The following is a 16,366-nucleotide window of genomic DNA, read 5'->3' on the forward strand; positions in this document are numbered from 1 at the left end:
CTAATAAAGAGTACACATCAGAAGCAGCAGAAGGTGGTGGGAGTGAGAAATAAAAGCTGGGGGGGGGAGAGAACATACTTTAAACATTATCAGGTCAGCTCAGGAGGAGGCAAGAAGAACAGAGGCAGCTGGAACTGCTGAAGGTTTTTTGATATACTCCTGGGCAGACTCCCCAAAGCCTGAAAATGTTTCAAAAGAGGGCAAAATGGAGCAATCCTTTTTCTCGACAAACTAAAACTAGCCTCCACTCAGCCAAGTTGTTTCGGAAAGAATTCTGTTCTCTAGGTGGATTTTAAAAGAAAAGGCAGAAAGAGAGAGAGTTGCTGATCAACTCTGAAAAGCTTTGGTTGGAAGCTTTTTCCCAATAGCCCTCTTCCATCCAGACTGATCATGACTAAGAAGGGGTCTGTTCTTTCGCTAGAAATGCTCCCAGAGGCCCCTGTATGCAAACAAAGCGACATGTTTCCCATATATGTCCTCTAGGGATGCAGCCAGTCTGTTCAGCCTCTAGGGATGACACGCAGGACCCAATATGCCACTGTGTTTGTATGCGTGTATGTGTATATTATAGACACAGAGAACAAAAAATGCAGAAGGGTAATTTTTCAAAGGGACATGTGTGAGCATTACTGAATATTCCTTGCATGCTATTTTGATAAATGCAGCGGTATGACTAAGGAGCTGCAAGGGGGATGCATTTCTTCAGGAAGACACCACATCTAGGCTCCCAAAACACTTGATTCTCATTGGAATGAAGAGCTATTCATTCACTAGGAAGAACTTCCAGTGCAACACAGAATGCCAGGCAGACACTCTGCCTGTTGGTTTACCTTAGTATTGTCTACTCCAGGGATGAGTAATACGGTGCCCTCCAGATATTGTGAACTGCAACTCCCATCAGCCCTATCCACCATGGCCAATGGTATGGAATGATGTGATGTGTCACCTACAACTCTAGAGGGCGCTCTGTTGCAGCAGCTGTCCCAGATCTCAGATAAAAGGCTCTCTCAACACTTAGATCCCTTTTAACTAGAGTTTGCCAAAAACGGAACCCGGGAACTTCTGCACGCAAAACATGTGCCTTCTACTGAACTATGGTCTCCCCAACTCAGACTCCAGATCATTGAGCCCAAGCTATGGCATGACAGCATTTCTTTAGTGTCTCTTTCACTCATTAAATAAATGGGGTCCTCAACTTTTCAACCTGATAAATACAGCAGTGCGTATTCCCTGGCGTCAAACCAGAATGTGTGCCAGTTCAGTAATGTCAATGTTGTGTGTTTGTAGAAGAGAGGGAGGGAGGGAGGGCCTCCTTTCTATCATGGGGAGGTGAGCTGGTGTCTCAAATCAAGAGAGCAAAATGGGTATCATAAGTCAACTGACAGGCAGAGAGTCAGGATCCAGTGAAGGTGAGCGGGTATGAAGGAAAACAGAAGAACGGGAAAGACCCCAAAAAACTTTAGAGACTTGTGGAAGAGCAGGAGAAGGAATGTATTCGAACAAGTAAGGATGAGAATGATCCAAACACTGCACACCTATATGCAGCAAGAAGCAGACAGGACGTGAATGGCAGAGCACAAAAAAGAACTAGTAAAGCTACTTGGGTCCAGAACATCCAGTGAGTCCAAACAATGGCTCCAAAGTGGTAGGTTTCCACAGCTCAGCTCCCAGAAGGGTCTGAGTCCATCCTCTACCATTCACCACCTAAACGTCCATAAAATCCATATTTGGGGAACTCTTCACTGTAGCATCAGCGGCATGCAGCATCCTTAACTGATTGGCTCAATTGTAAGAAATGGCAAATTACAAGTTTATCCAGCACCATGCAGCAGATTTCACACACAGTGCATCTGTTGATTATGCAAGGCAACTGGGGGCCAGATTAGTGTGTTTGCCATGTGGCTACTGAACATACACAAATCCACATCCTATTTTAGTCAAGTGAGAGGGGAAAAAATGATGGGCTTCAGCTGGAAGAACACCACCTATGCCAAAATAGCCAACGCAAGAGAACATTCAGCACCACCTCCCATGAAGGGAAATCTGTGGTTTCACCAGGATATAATTTGCTTCTGAAAAGCCCCAAAATTAATTGAGTCTTGTTTTCACTCACCGCTCTCTGCAACTCATCTCCATGCACATTTCCTAAACTGCATGTAGAGGAGGTTTATTGTTTTCATCAGATCTTCACTGTCTTTTCTTCCCTTTGAAAGTCTGGCAGGCAAGGAAGTTACTTTTCCCAACATTATGCGGTTTTGTAAAGACGGAATTATCCAACTAATATTATTCTCCAGCACGCACTGCATCTTCACCCTCCTGAACAATGTACAATAACAATGGGTTGCACATGTCCATTGTCAGCAAGAAATTTTATTGGAGGGTCAAAATTAGTTCATTGTTAAATCAGAGGTGGGCCTTCACAAGATGGAGGACCAGTAAAGGCAGAACACAGTGGGCTACAGCCATCCCTTGCTAACCAGAAGGTACTACCAACAAGGACTAAAGGCACAGCCAATGTTCCCTCTGCACATCATCCTTGCCTCTGCCTTAGCAATTTGAAAGGCAAACATGTTAAAAGACGAGGTCCATGGGTGGAACCAGAATGGGAGCAAGCCCAAAGAAAGGCTGCCACAAAACTGTTTGTTAAAGCACCTTCACACATATCCTGAAATGGCATCACATGGCTGCTTTGTAAATTAAGTCCAACCACACAGTAAACCTGCAAAAGAATTGTATGCTGCATATTTATAGATCACCAATAGCCCCACCTCAATTTCACAGTTTTACATTAAAAACACATATCCAGTTACCTAAGGATACCTCTCTCTAATATAGATCTTAGTAAAACAGTGGCATTGGGGGGGCGGGGGAGGATGGTGGGAAGGAGTTGAAATCACCATGGTCCAATTAGCAAAGCTCTCACCCTTCACACCTGCAAACAAGAGATTGCATTAACACCTGCCACAAAAGCAAACATTTTTAGATAACTTCATTTTAACCTCCCTGACACTGCTGCAAGCTCCCTGCCTAGCACAACCGTGGAAATTACTATGAGTGACAGTACCTATTTTTCTTCCAGAAAAAGGTTTTGCTCTAATCTTCAGTGTAAGCGTTTCAAATCCTCCCTTCAACATTTGTGGATAATTCCCATTAATGATAATGGAAGAACACATTCTTTAAATGCTAAATTGTTCAAGGGAAATCATTATGATTATCGGAGATGAATGTTGCACGTGAACACATAAAGAACGCTGTAGAGCCCTTGAAGGATCTTCAACGACATATGTCTGGAGTGGCATGTGTAAGGAACTCCTCTGTGGTCTATGCATCAAAATAAACTAAGCTCTTGAGTCTTCACATATATTTATAACATCTGTGCAGTTAGAAGAAACAGTTCTCTGCATTCTTCAGGAAAAAAAAGTCAGCCCTTACAGCTGCATCAGAAATACAGCCCTTTTGATTGCGGTAACTTTTTTTTTTTAACTGGTTCTCATGGTCATTAAGACCAGGCTTGAAAACAAGCAAGGCCTAGCTTTACAAAACTGGAACTGGTAAATGTAGAATGTGAACATATAAAAAAAAGCAAACCTTTCAAAAATCTAAGTTGGTTAGGCAAAAAACAAAAGAAACAAATCACTCTTCTAAAAACACACAAACACACACCCCCCAAAAAAATTTTTTTAAAAAATAGGGACAACTGCAATAAAACTTCTTAGGCATTTTGTTTTGACAATGTGCCTCAGAAATTCACCACATTTAAGCTATGGAAATGTGAGTATTTCAATGTCATGACATACAAAACTGAAGCATAATTGGCTCTAAGTGGCTGACAACCAGTGAGAACTTTCTGTAGTTTCCCCCACACACGCAGACACGCACCCTTCTCAGATAAAACTGAAAATGTATGGCACAAAGTGAAAGATCTTGTCAAAAGTTTCATTTTACCATGAGCAAAATGAGACAGGAAATGGGTAACCTGGCATTGAGACATCTTAAGCAGCTTTTGAAATGAAGAGAATTGCTTCCTTCTAAACCAGGTGATACTTCAACACTTGTCAGTGGGAGACTTTCAAAATGACATTTGAAACATACATCCTAAGTGGCAAAATTTAAAACTGAGAAAGAAGAGGGAAAATGTATAAGCCATGGCATGAGCTTGCATCATAGTTTTCAAATTCCTAAAACCTCAAGAAACAAAAGCTTGCAATGAAGACATAATTTCCCATTTCTTATCTCAGTGCGGATTATAAGACAACCTTAGCCTCGTGGAAGGATCAACAATCTTATCTAATGGTTTAACAAATACACATACTAGCATCAGACTTTAACACAAAACCATGTTTTGTTTAGCTGAACCACGGTGTGTTTTAATATCTGAACCAAAATGAAACTATGGTTTGTTTGAGGATAAGAAACCGGGACCTCAAAGCATAGTTTGAAACTGATTTGCAAATCATCACCGTAGTTAACTATTATGTCTAAATTCACAGACCAGTGACAAACCACAATGAGGGCTACTGCTCTTCCTGCAGAGGCTGCTGTATGATGGAGGCAGGAGTAAAATTAGGGCCTGAGCAGATGAGAAACAAAAGCAAACAGTTCTAAAATAGGGTTTGCTTATTATCTGGAAGATCCAACCATAGTGTGACCTCTGAACTATGGTTAGCACAAACCATGCTGGCTCATTACATGTGAACCCAGCCTAGAAAGGATCAAGACAAAGTTCAACACTGTCCACACATCCCCAGTGAAGCTAGCCTCATATTTTTTAAAAGCTACTTATCTTCAGTCAAATCCATAAAGGCCATGTGCCATAGGCAGATGTTCAGATTGTTTCCTTTGTCCACAAAATGCAATAATGGCATGGGAAGTAACAGGGTATCCTCCTGATTAACAATACCCCTGACTGATGCAGCATGGAAATCAGACCAAGCAGAATTGGCAACTCCACCACAGCAGCCCATATGAATCACCCCCAGAACTGTTTGTTTCTTGCAGCAAAGTTTGCAGCACACTAGCACAAAACATAAACAACTGAACAGAGAAGTCAACATTAAGCAGCCTATGAGTGACCAGACTGAAAGGGTTCTTACCAATCATATGATTTGCGACATGGATCTGTATCTCTCTTTCATTCTCAAAGGTCATCTGGCACTTGATGCATTGATAGGTCTTTTTCTGTTTAGACAGCCAAAAAAGAAGAAAGTAAGAGAACCTTCCTTGTAGCAGAAAGTAAATATATGATCACCCATCACTGCTTTCCATGTTTTAAATACCATATCCTGGCATATTCCTCTGCCACCATTCCAATCCTCTGCATATGTAAGCAAATGAACTAAGAACTATTAGAATTTAAGAGTGAAGAAACAGACAAGTGGCTTGGCTACTAGACTAAGGTGTCATCTGCACTATACACTTAAAGCAGTATAATACCACTGTAAATAGTCATGGCTTCCCTTAAAGTGTCTTGGGAACGGTAGTTTGTTAAAGGTGCTGAGAATTGTGAGGAGAATCCTATTCCCTCACAGAGTTACAATTCCCAGAGTGGTTTAATGGTCAATCCCCCTTCCCTAGGAACTCTGGGAATTGTAGCTTTGTGAGGGAAAGAGCGGCCTCCTCACAACTCTCAGCACCCTTAATAAATTACAGTTCCCATGATTCTATGAGGGAAACCATGATTATTTACTGTAGTATAATACTGCTTGAAATGTATAGCGCAGATGGGGCCTAGGGCAAATCCACCCTAAATCTGCTTTTCACGTGGTATTTTGAATGTGTGTACAATAGTGAGTAATAGCAGCCTATAAAGTATTCTTGTAACTGACTCAAACATCTGCAACATGTTTTTGTCCATAAAGCATTGTTGAATATGATTAGATGAAAAAAGTAAATAGCCATTTTCCTCTTCTTTTTGTTGTTATACAAAGAATAGAAACTAAAATAGAAAAAATGTGATAAAGCTGCAGTTTTAAGCTTTTCTAAAGAGTCCACTTCATCAGATGCATGAAATATTAGGCTCATTAAGCAGGTGTGTGTATGTGTGTGCATGGGTGTGTGGGTGTGTATATGGGTGTGTATAGATGTGTTTCTGCAGCTAGTCAAACGTAACACTAAGCCATTGATTTAGCATTATCAGAGTGAGCCTTAGCCTTGCACACTCCTGTTCCCCCCTTACACATGACCTATGTACTTATTCCTGTTTTAGTTGCAAACTATATATCTTGCTCTTCTGTCAGAACTCCGAGAAAAATAGTCTGCACAAACCATCATTTGCCTACAAACTAGCATCACAAACCAGGGTCAATCTTTGGCTTGTGACCCTAGCTTTCAAGCAAACAATGGCTTAGATGAAGCAACAAACTATAGGTTTCCACTAAAACAGGAATGGCACTATTCCACAGCAGTGCTAAAAGAAAGGACAGGAAGGCCATGCTCAAAATGCAGGGGTGGGAAACCCATGGTCCTCCAGGTGTTGTCAGACTATCCATAAACCCTGTCCATATTTGGCTAGGGCTGATGGGAGCTGGGACCCCAACAGCACCTGGACGGTGACAGATTTCCCACTAATGGTTTAGTGTCATTTCTGAATGCTGCCAGTATATATTCCAGTATGATAAAAACAGAGTCAGGAAACAGCCAATTTTAAGTGGCATACTAGGAAACACAAGTATCTTCATCAATTAGCAGTATTGGTAACTGATTGCAGGGATTTTGTTTTTGTTATAATTCAGAAACCTGGCATTCAGGTTTATTCTCTGAGGAGAGGAGTTGCCTATCATCACATTTCCTCACACTTCAGTGTGGAAGTTTAATTGATTGGTGTGCTTGCAAAATTCATTAGATGCCTTTTCACAATGTTTGAGGTAGTGTCAATAAAGCAATTATACTAAAAACAACTGATGAAAACTTAAGAGAATCAGCTAAAACTTTGCAACAATAAATACAAATAATTATTTTATTTTATTTATTATTTTATTTATATCCTACCCTTCTCCCAGCAGGAGCCCATAAATAATAAATAATAAACAGAATGAAAGCAGAAAAAGTGAAAAACTGAGAATGTTTTGTAGATCAAAAAGTATTATCCATCCATCACACACACACACACACACACACACACACACACACACACACACAAAGATATGATGATACTGGCTGAGGCATGGTTCTCTGAGGCATGGGACTGGATCTTCACTGTGAACTATGGAACTCCCTGCCAAAGAAGGGCCAACTGGCTCCCATGGTCTTCCACCACAGTGGAGACATTCCTGTTCTGTGAAACGTTTGACCTACTGAGATGAGAAACGTTCCGTTTAATTGGTCCCCTGTTCTTTTTAAGCTGGTTTTATCTGCTGTAGATGCCCCAAGTGCTATGACTGCAGCTAAAGGAGATATATAATTGCATTTACAACTGAAGGATGCTTTGCTGATCTATCGTAAGGAGCTAAGAGCTGCTAAAAGGGCCTTTTTTACGGACTCAATTATGGCGGCTAAAGACTGCTCCAGAAAACTGTTTCAAGTGGTTCGAAGCTTAGCGGGACCCGTAGGCACTGGTCCAGTGACATCGATAAAGGCCAGTTGTAATGATCTGGCGAAGCATTTTGCGGACAAGGTCAGCAAGATAAAAAACTCCATCCCCATTTGTATACCATCGGCTGCGGATCCTGATCCACTGTTACATCCGGATGCGGCCGTTATTTGGGACCATTTTCAACTTCTATCTCTTGCAGATATCCACAGTGTTCTTGGTTCTCTTAACCCTTCTTCCTATTAGATCCTTGTCCATCTTGGCTGGTGATGGATGCCAAGCTCGAACTGGGGGACAGGATCAAGGATATAGTTAATGCTTCCTTGGAAGAGGGTTTGCTGCCAGCTGTACTTAAAGATGCTGTGGTAATTCCTATCTTAAAAAAAACGGCCCTGGACCCTCTGGTCTTGAATAACTACCGTCCGATCTCAAATCTTCCTTTTCTGGGGAAGGCGATTGAGCATGCGGTGGCTATTCAATTACAATCACATCTGGATGAAGGTAGATACTTAGACATCCTTCAGTCAGGGTTTAGACCAAAACATGGGGTCGAATCGGCCCTGGTCGCACTGGTCGATGATCTGAGAAGAGCCTTAGATAGAGGAGAATATACCTTCCTTGCTCTTCTCGATCTGTCAGCAGCCTTTGACACGGTCGATCACAATATTCTTTTAGATCGTTTAATGACCATGGGCATTCAAGGAGATGTTCTGTGTTGGTTCCGCTCTTATCTCAGCGGGAGAACCCAAAGAGTAGCATTGGGGGATGAGATCTCGGAACCATGGCCATTAGATTGTGGCGTGCCACAGGGCTCGATTCTTGCCCCAATGCTCTTTAACATATACATCAAACCGTTGGGTGACTTTATTCGTAGTACGGGTCTGCAATTTCATCAGTATGCAGACGATACCCAAATCTACTTGGCCTTTAAATCTTCCCCACAGGCTGCTGTAACACAACTGACTAAAGGGCTGGAACTAATAGGGGAATGGATGTTTAAGAACAAACTGCAGCTAAACTCTGATAAAACTAAGATCCTCTTGGTAGGTGACCGGTCCAAACTAGGAATAACTCAAGTGACTTTCAACCAAGTTTCTGTTCCCTTGAGTGACCAAGTCTGAAGTCTGGGTGTCATCCTGGACTCCCAACTGACGATGGAGGCTCAGATAGCGGCAGTCTGTCGGACTGCACTCTACCACCTGTCCCTCATTCGCAAAATCTGCCCCTATCTCCCAAAGCATATTTTACCAACTGTAGTTAGTGCCTTGGTTCTTTCCCGTCCAGACTATTGTAATGCTCTATATGCTGGTCTCCCTTTGGGAACTTTGCGTAAGTTTCAACTCGTCCAGAATGCGGCGGCTCAACTCATTAAGGGTTGCCATAGGACAGAACACATCACCCCAATCCTTCGGGAACTTCATTGGCTCCCGATAGTGCTGCGGGTGAAGTTTAAAATACTAGCTTTAACTTATAAGTCCTTTTTTGATGCTGGTCCGATCTATCTGAAGAACAAACTCTCTCTTCTTGGAGCAGATGGGCGGACAAGATCCTCAGCCGCTAGACTTTTTGTGGTTCCTTCTATCAGAGCGGCCAGATTAAGTGGTACTAGGTCTAAAGCCTTCTCCATTGTGGCTCCCACACTGTGGAACACTTTACCGGTTGATACTCGCCTAGCCCCTTCACTTCTGTGTTTTTGGAGGCAGCTGAAGACATGGCTCTTTGTACAGTCAGATGAATGAAATGTGCTATAGTTAGGTGGCTAAGAGGGTGGTCTGATACTGGGGTTTTTACTGTGATTAGTATTTTTATTATGTACCTGTTGATCTATATTTTGATATGTTGTTTTGTTCTATTCCTTTGTATGTCGCCTAGAGTGACAGGTTGTCCTGTCAGATAGGCGTCGAATAAATTTTAGATAATAATAATAATAATATAAATGTTTTCAAAGGAATTAGCCAATGGTACAGCCAAGCCAACAGCATGGATGCTACAACACAAAAGGCCCTGCCCTACATACCGATAGACTACACTTCATAAACAGAAAAAGAGTTTCAGCTTTAGATCTGAGGAAGCAAGGAGATCACAGGGGAAGAAGGGAGCCCTGTAGTACATTGGGTCTAGGCCAATGGTTCCCAAACTTTTCTCTCCATGGACCACTTGAAATTTGCTGAGGGTTTTGGTGGACCACTTAATGGTTTTTCTGCCTGTGGTAGCAATTCCAATGTACTGTGCCAGATGCTGTATGATTTTTAAGTTGTATTTGTATTCTTTTATTTCTTATATATTATATTTTATGGTATCCCAATTTGAATTCAAATACGATAAAATACAATATATAAGAAATAAAAGCTGCAATAAAAATACAATTTCAAAATCAGTATGAATGTGATGGATGTGCCAACTCCCACCTTCAGTCACAAATCCACACACATGCTGTGAACCACTTGAATGAAGCTCATGGGCCACTGATGGTTGGCTTACCACTGCTTGGGAACCCCTGACCTAGGCCTATGGTAGTATTAACAGGAGAGTATGAAAATGTTAATGTCTGAACATAGAGAAATGTAGGGCCAATTAACCCTCTGAGAAGAGGGAAATCCAAATGGAAGAAGTAGAGCACACCACTCCTTGTTTACCATTTGAATATACAAGAACAGTTACTGCCTATGCAGTAACGCTGTTTAATGGACGAATCACCATTGAAAATTCTGTGTAACTAAAACTCTTATAACAAGGCTGTAATGAACACACTTCTTCAAAGCATGATGGACTAACAGAGCCCAACTATAAGCATCAATAGCACAGCCCTATAAATTTGAGTTCAATGGGCTTACTCACAGGCATTGGATTGCAGCCTTAGACCAGGGGAAGGGAACCTGTGATGCTCCAGATGTTACTGGATTCCAACCTCATCAGTTCCTGCCAGTATAGCTGATAATCAGGGATAATGGGAGTTATAGTCCACCAACATCTGGAGACCCACAGATTCCCCATCCCTGCCATAGATTGTCTTACTATTTGTTACTATTTGTTACTATTTGTTGCAGTAAAATGTGCTTTTCAAGGACACAAGACCTCAGAGCAAGAAAAGTATAATTTCCGAAAAAAGACATCAAGCACTTATGGATCAATACAAGGATCACTTGCGGAAGCAGAGGTATGAATTCCAGAAATCTTGGAAATTCTACGGTGAAACGTGACACTGATTTTCCTCCAACATTTGTTACACAGTTCCTATGTCACGCTAATAAGCCTAGCTGCCAAAACAAAGAGATGAAGAAGCAATTACACAAGCCACTCATTCCATCTGAGAAGATGGGGTCTGCATTTAAGAGCATCAAGGTGTGTCTTCTTCGTGATGAAACCTGGGGAAAATCCCAGGAATAATTTCCAGGGATAAAAAGTATTAATAGTCATGACAGGGAAGGAATTTTGTTTTGTTTTTTAAAAACTAAAGCCCATTGCTAACGTTTCATTTTTCTTGTTATGGATTCCATTTTTCTAAAAAAAAAAATCCAAAGCCCATTGCTAATATTTTTCTTTTTACGGATCAGAACATTTTTACATTGTCAGATCAGTGTAATGGAATGCCTGTTGCTCACTAACAACGCAATGGAAAATACAGTGCAGTGATTCAGATACAGATTATGCAAGTGGAAGAACTGGAGGATGCAAACGGAAGGGTATAAAATTTACTTGCTTTGGCACTGTTGTTCGGCCCCAGCCATACCCTGGACATGGAGATCAGAAGGTAAACTTAGCAAGCCCCAGGGGAATATAACAACTCTAACCTTCTATTGCATAAAATATGGCTCCCATTTAAGACAAGCTCCCACTCCATGATTAGATTTGTCATGTGTTTACATCAGCTTTCCCCAACTTGGTGCCCTCCAACTCCCACCAGGCCCAGCAAGAAGGGCCAATAATAAGGAATTGTGGAAAATAAGAGTTCAAAACATCTGGAGGGTGCCAGGTTGGGAAAGAACGCTTACATGTAAGAGAGTAGACCAAGGCTAAGCTCAAGAGGTTAAGAGCCAGCGTAGTGTAGCAGCTAGAGTTGTCACACTAGGATCATGGAGACCAGGGTTCAAATCCCCACTCAAGCCATGAAGCTCACTGGGTGACCTCAGGCCAGTCACTGCCTCTCAGCCTAACAGGGTTGTTGTGGGGACCAAATGAGGAGGAAAGAGCCATGTTTGTCCAGCACCTTGAACTCCTTGGAGAAAAGGTGGGATATAAATGCAATAAATAACAGAAGACACGTGCCATTCAATCAAGGGACTAAAGATGGAGCACAACTTGGAGGCAGAGCACATGCTTTGCATGCAGAAGGTGTCAGGTCCAACCCTCAAGCATATCAAATTGAAAAAGTAGCAGGTGATGTGAACAAGCCCTGCCAGAGACTCCAGACAGAGCCATTGCCAGCTGTAGTAAACTGAACTGGGGCAGATGGCCAAACAGATTGAGCTGGTATAAGGCAGATCCTTCATTACTATAATGGCCACAGCGACTGTATACAGGGGAGTCTCACGTGGCTCAATAGAGCCCTGCATTCCTGTCCCCTCCACCAACACATATAGCAGTTGCTCCTGGATCCATCTTTCTCGCTAGAGGACCAGATGACTTCAGTGACTAGAAGTGCCTTTTACCAGCTTCAGATGTAAGACAGCTGCAGCCATTTCTGGACTGGGATAGCCTGACCACTGTTGTCCATGTGCTGGTAACCTCCAGGCTGGTACAGTAGTATGGTGCTGTATGTGGAGCTGCCCTTGAGATTAGTTCGGAAGCTGCAGCTGGTGCAAAATGCAGCAGCACGACTTCTCACTGGGGAAGGTTCTCGTCAACATGTTACCCCTCTACTGAAAGAATTGCACTAGCTGGCCATTAGCTACCAGGCCAAGTTCAAGGTTCTGGTTTTGGTGTACAAAGCTCCAATGCAGCTTGGGACCAGGATACCTGAAAGATCGTCTTACTCCTTATATACCCAGTCAATCACTGTGCTCCATTCCGCACAACATACGAATTCCCTCCCCTTAAATTTTAAATAGGTGCCATCATCTCCATTGTCTTTTCAGCGCCTACTGAAAACCTTCCTCTTTCAACAAGTCTTTTAAGCAGAGATCTTATCCCAATCTATGTATGTGCTGGAATTGCTTTTTAAGATAAGAACATAAGAACATAAGAAGAGCCTGCTGGATCAGGCCAGTGGCCCATCTAGTCCAGCATCCTGTTCTCACAGTGGCCAACCAGGTGCCTGGGGGAAGCCCGCAAGCAGGACCCGAGTGCAAGAACACTCTCCCCTCCTGAGGCTTCCGGCAACTGGTTTTCAGAAGCATGCTGCCTCTGACTAGGGCGGCACAGCACAGCCATCACGGCTAGTAGCCATTGATATAGCCCTGTCCTCCATGAATTTGTCTAATCTTTTTTTAAAGCCATCCAAGCTGGTGGCCATTACTGCATCTTGTGGGAGCAAATTCCATAGTTTAACTATGCAATGAGTAAAGAAGATGTTTTTAAATATTTTTTAAAAGATGTTTTGAAGATGTTTTGTTTTTGAGATGTTTTAAGATGTTTTTAGTGTCTTGTCCTTTGCTTACTGCCCTGGGCATCTTCTGGAAGGAAGGGTGGGATAGAAGTTAAATAAACAAATAATGCATTAAATGCAACTGGAGACACATATATGCTACTCGTATCCCCATCCGACCCTTCTTCTGTGATTTATGCAAGTTTGTCCACCTGCTCCAGTCCAGACACAGAGGGGTGCATGGGGCTATGGGAGGCTCACAGGGCTGGCATCCCCTGCAATGCACCTTCCTGCTCCCTGCAGGCATCCCTAAGTTCTCCCCTTGGCAATGGGGACGAGGAGAGCAAGACTATATTGAGCCCCACGGAATGCCTCCACATGCAGCAGCCACTGTGTCCAACCAAATCAAGCTTCAATGTTTCACACTGATATGGTATGTTTCCTAAGCGTTCAGAGCATTTCAAATCCATTAAATCCGCAGGTTAGTGAGATTATCCTCCAGGGGACATAAAAAGCTTCCTTATGCAGAGCCAGACCATTGGTCCATTTGGCTCAGTTATTGTCCACCCCATCTGCAGCTGAGAAGAGCCTTTCCCGGCCCTACCTGAAGATGCTAGGAATCAGAGCTGGGATCTTTTGCATGTAAAACACAAGCTCTACCACGTGGCGGCCCTGTGATCCAGATCGCGGTTGAGTGAGCAAACAGCAACTGCACTAAGGCTACTCGGTGAATTAAACACTAGGTGAGATTTGAAGAACCAGAAGCTTTCCGGTTCAAGGCGTACAACGTGGGCAGAACAATCCAACTTGTTGGAGGCGGCCGGGAGCAAAGGTGGCAGAGGCGGAGATGGCGGAAGGGGCCGCCACATCCAGCAGCCGCTCAGAGGCATCTTGGAGGGGAGGACGCTGGCTGTGCCAGCAGAGCACAACAGAAACAATGTTTCCTGGCGCCACCTTTTCCAGGCACACCAGCTGCCGGGAAGGAGTGCCGTGGGAGAGACGGAGGGCCAGGATGGAGGGTCGCTCCTCTGATGCCCCCAGAATGCCCCTTTTGTAGGCGTTCCACCAGCTCCCCTCACGCTGGGCTGGGCTTCCCTGGCTGACCTCTGTCTCAGCTGGCCAGGTCCCAGCTCAGCCATGGCTGAGCCAGGATAAGGGACTTATGCCAGTACAGCCCAGCATAGCCCGACTGAGCCTGGCATAGCCAGGACCCAGCCAGCTTAGCTGGAGGTCCACCATATCAAACTCGCCTCAGCCCAGCATAAACAGCTGTTGGACTGCACCCTAAGTCATCAAAAAACAAAACACCACCTCTCTATACAAGCAAGATTTTTTTTTCAGTATGGTAGTATCTTTCCTCATCCTCTCACCTATAATTATTACTCAAAAGGCTTCCTGTAACCCCCTTTCCCGCAGCGCTTAAGGTTTTTTGGGATCCCCTAAGCCTCATCTACAGGATTTCAGAGTTGTACTTGTTAGTACAATATTCCTGGGATCCAGAGGATCTTCTATATTCTGAATGCACCCTTTCCCACTTGAGCTACAGATATCAATGATGCCTACTGAAACAAGTGCTTCTATTGTTTTTAATGTAATCTCAAAAGTAGCTTCTCTCTGACTATATATTTTTCTAATTCTCTGCTGTAAAGCTCTGTGTTAAAGGGGGAATACAAGGGGGAATGTTAAAGGGGAGAGAATGGGGAAAAATCAATAATGGTCCAGTAAAAAAAGAAAGGAACTGGTCAAGAATTATAGAGCAGTAATGTTGTTTGGACAGCTGTAAACTGCTCAGTTTGTATTGCACACATAAGGCAGACCACATAAAAATTGCATTTTACCTGTTGTACTACAAATCAACAAGAGATTAGAAAACAGAGAGCAGCATGTTGTTCAATTTAGTTTGCCTGGCTATATTTGAGACTTTTTTTTTAACAAGCTACTGAAAGCTACTGTTCTTTGGAAAGAACGTGAGTATTCAAGGGTCCTATTTGTAATCTTGAAAAAGTTTAAATATCTAGGGTTATTTGTGATCAGTGAACTTCAGAAATGCGCCTGTGTGTGCATAAGAGAACAGAAATGAAAAATAAAGGACTCTACTGTAATTCTCCTAAAAGGGGAAAATGTCTATCTACTCTAACTGCACAACCCACGTCGTTTCTTCTGGCATTCGTTTGCCCGGATCCAGTCAATGCTAAGTCTTTGCATGTTTGCTGAGGCGTAAGCCCCACTGTGTTCCATGGGACTTATTCCCTGGTAAGTGTGTTAAAGACTGAAGTCTATGTTGCATTGAAACCTAGGGCAGTAACTCAGTCGTAGAACATCTGCCTTGCATGCAGAAGGTCTCAGGTTCAATCCATGGCATCTCTGAGTAGGACTAGGAGAGACCCCAAGGTAGGTGCTGCCAAATCTTTCTGTGGCTATATGGGCATGGTGGTTATTTTATTATTTTGCTTTATGGTATGATATATTTATTTTGGCTTTTAACAATGTTGTAAGTCCTTGGAAACCTTTGGCTAACAAGACACTAATAAATGTAATAAATAAATTATAGCTGCTGCCATTCAGTGTAGACAGTACTGAACTAGATGGACCTATGGTCTGACTCAATGTAACACAGCTTCCTATGTTCCTAAGTCAAAGGAACAAGTTAGTTGTGAACAGTGGGGAGCCATTATTTAACATTTTTGGGGAGGATGAAGGTATTCATTCATTCATTCATTTAACAAAACGTATATACCGCTTACTAGGATAAACACCCTCTAAGCAGTTTACAGTAGACAGTCTAAAATATTCATTTTAAAAATACCAATAAAAACAAACATTAGAAACAAATTACATGAGAAAAGTATTACAAGGGATTAAGCTCTGGGGGCGGGCAAATTTTAAGAATCGGGAGGTGGGTCTTGCCTTTAAAGGAAAGGTAGTCAAGATTTCTCCTCTTCCTCTCTTTGTTAAAAAAAACAAAAGCCTTTCTGCCGCTTGAAGAGGCAGCATGGCTGCTCCCAGCTGCAACATGTACCTGGGACAAGATACTCCTGGGAGCAACTTTACATCATGGTGCAGCATCATTCCCAGGGGCATTCCTGGCAGGAAAGACGGCTACCAACATTACTAAAGCAGCAGCAAAGCTTTTTTGTTTGTTATTGTTTAAAAAGGGGTGTGTGGCAGGACTCAGCCGCCTCGTTTTTAAAAGATGAAGACTCTCCATCAAAAATTCTGGCTGTAAGCACACTAGTCCCCTACAGCAAAGCATTTCCATTGGCCACACCTGGAGGGGAACAGGTTGATCTGCCACTCAGATGCAAATTCTCTTC

The 16,366-nt window shown here is 42.8% G+C and overlaps 1 protein-coding gene across 12 annotated transcripts in view; it reads right to left on the bottom strand.

Annotated features, from left to right (window-relative positions):
* Positions 1–16,366, bottom strand: part of ZNF423 (zinc finger protein 423) — a 403,966-nt gene that overhangs the window by 150,365 nt on the left and 237,235 nt on the right. For all 12 annotated transcript variants that reach the window (XM_061594190.1, XM_061594187.1, XM_061594196.1 and 9 more), the window contains one exon: positions 5,094–5,178. In XM_061594190.1, the coding sequence (XP_061450174.1) occupies positions 5,094–5,178 (85 nt within the window). The remainder of the gene's footprint in view (positions 1–5,093; positions 5,179–16,366) is intronic.

Source organism: Rhineura floridana, chromosome 13 (assembly GCF_030035675.1).
Source record: "Rhineura floridana isolate rRhiFlo1 chromosome 13, rRhiFlo1.hap2, whole genome shotgun sequence".
Taxonomy (NCBI): domain Eukaryota; kingdom Metazoa; phylum Chordata; class Lepidosauria; order Squamata; family Rhineuridae; genus Rhineura; species Rhineura floridana.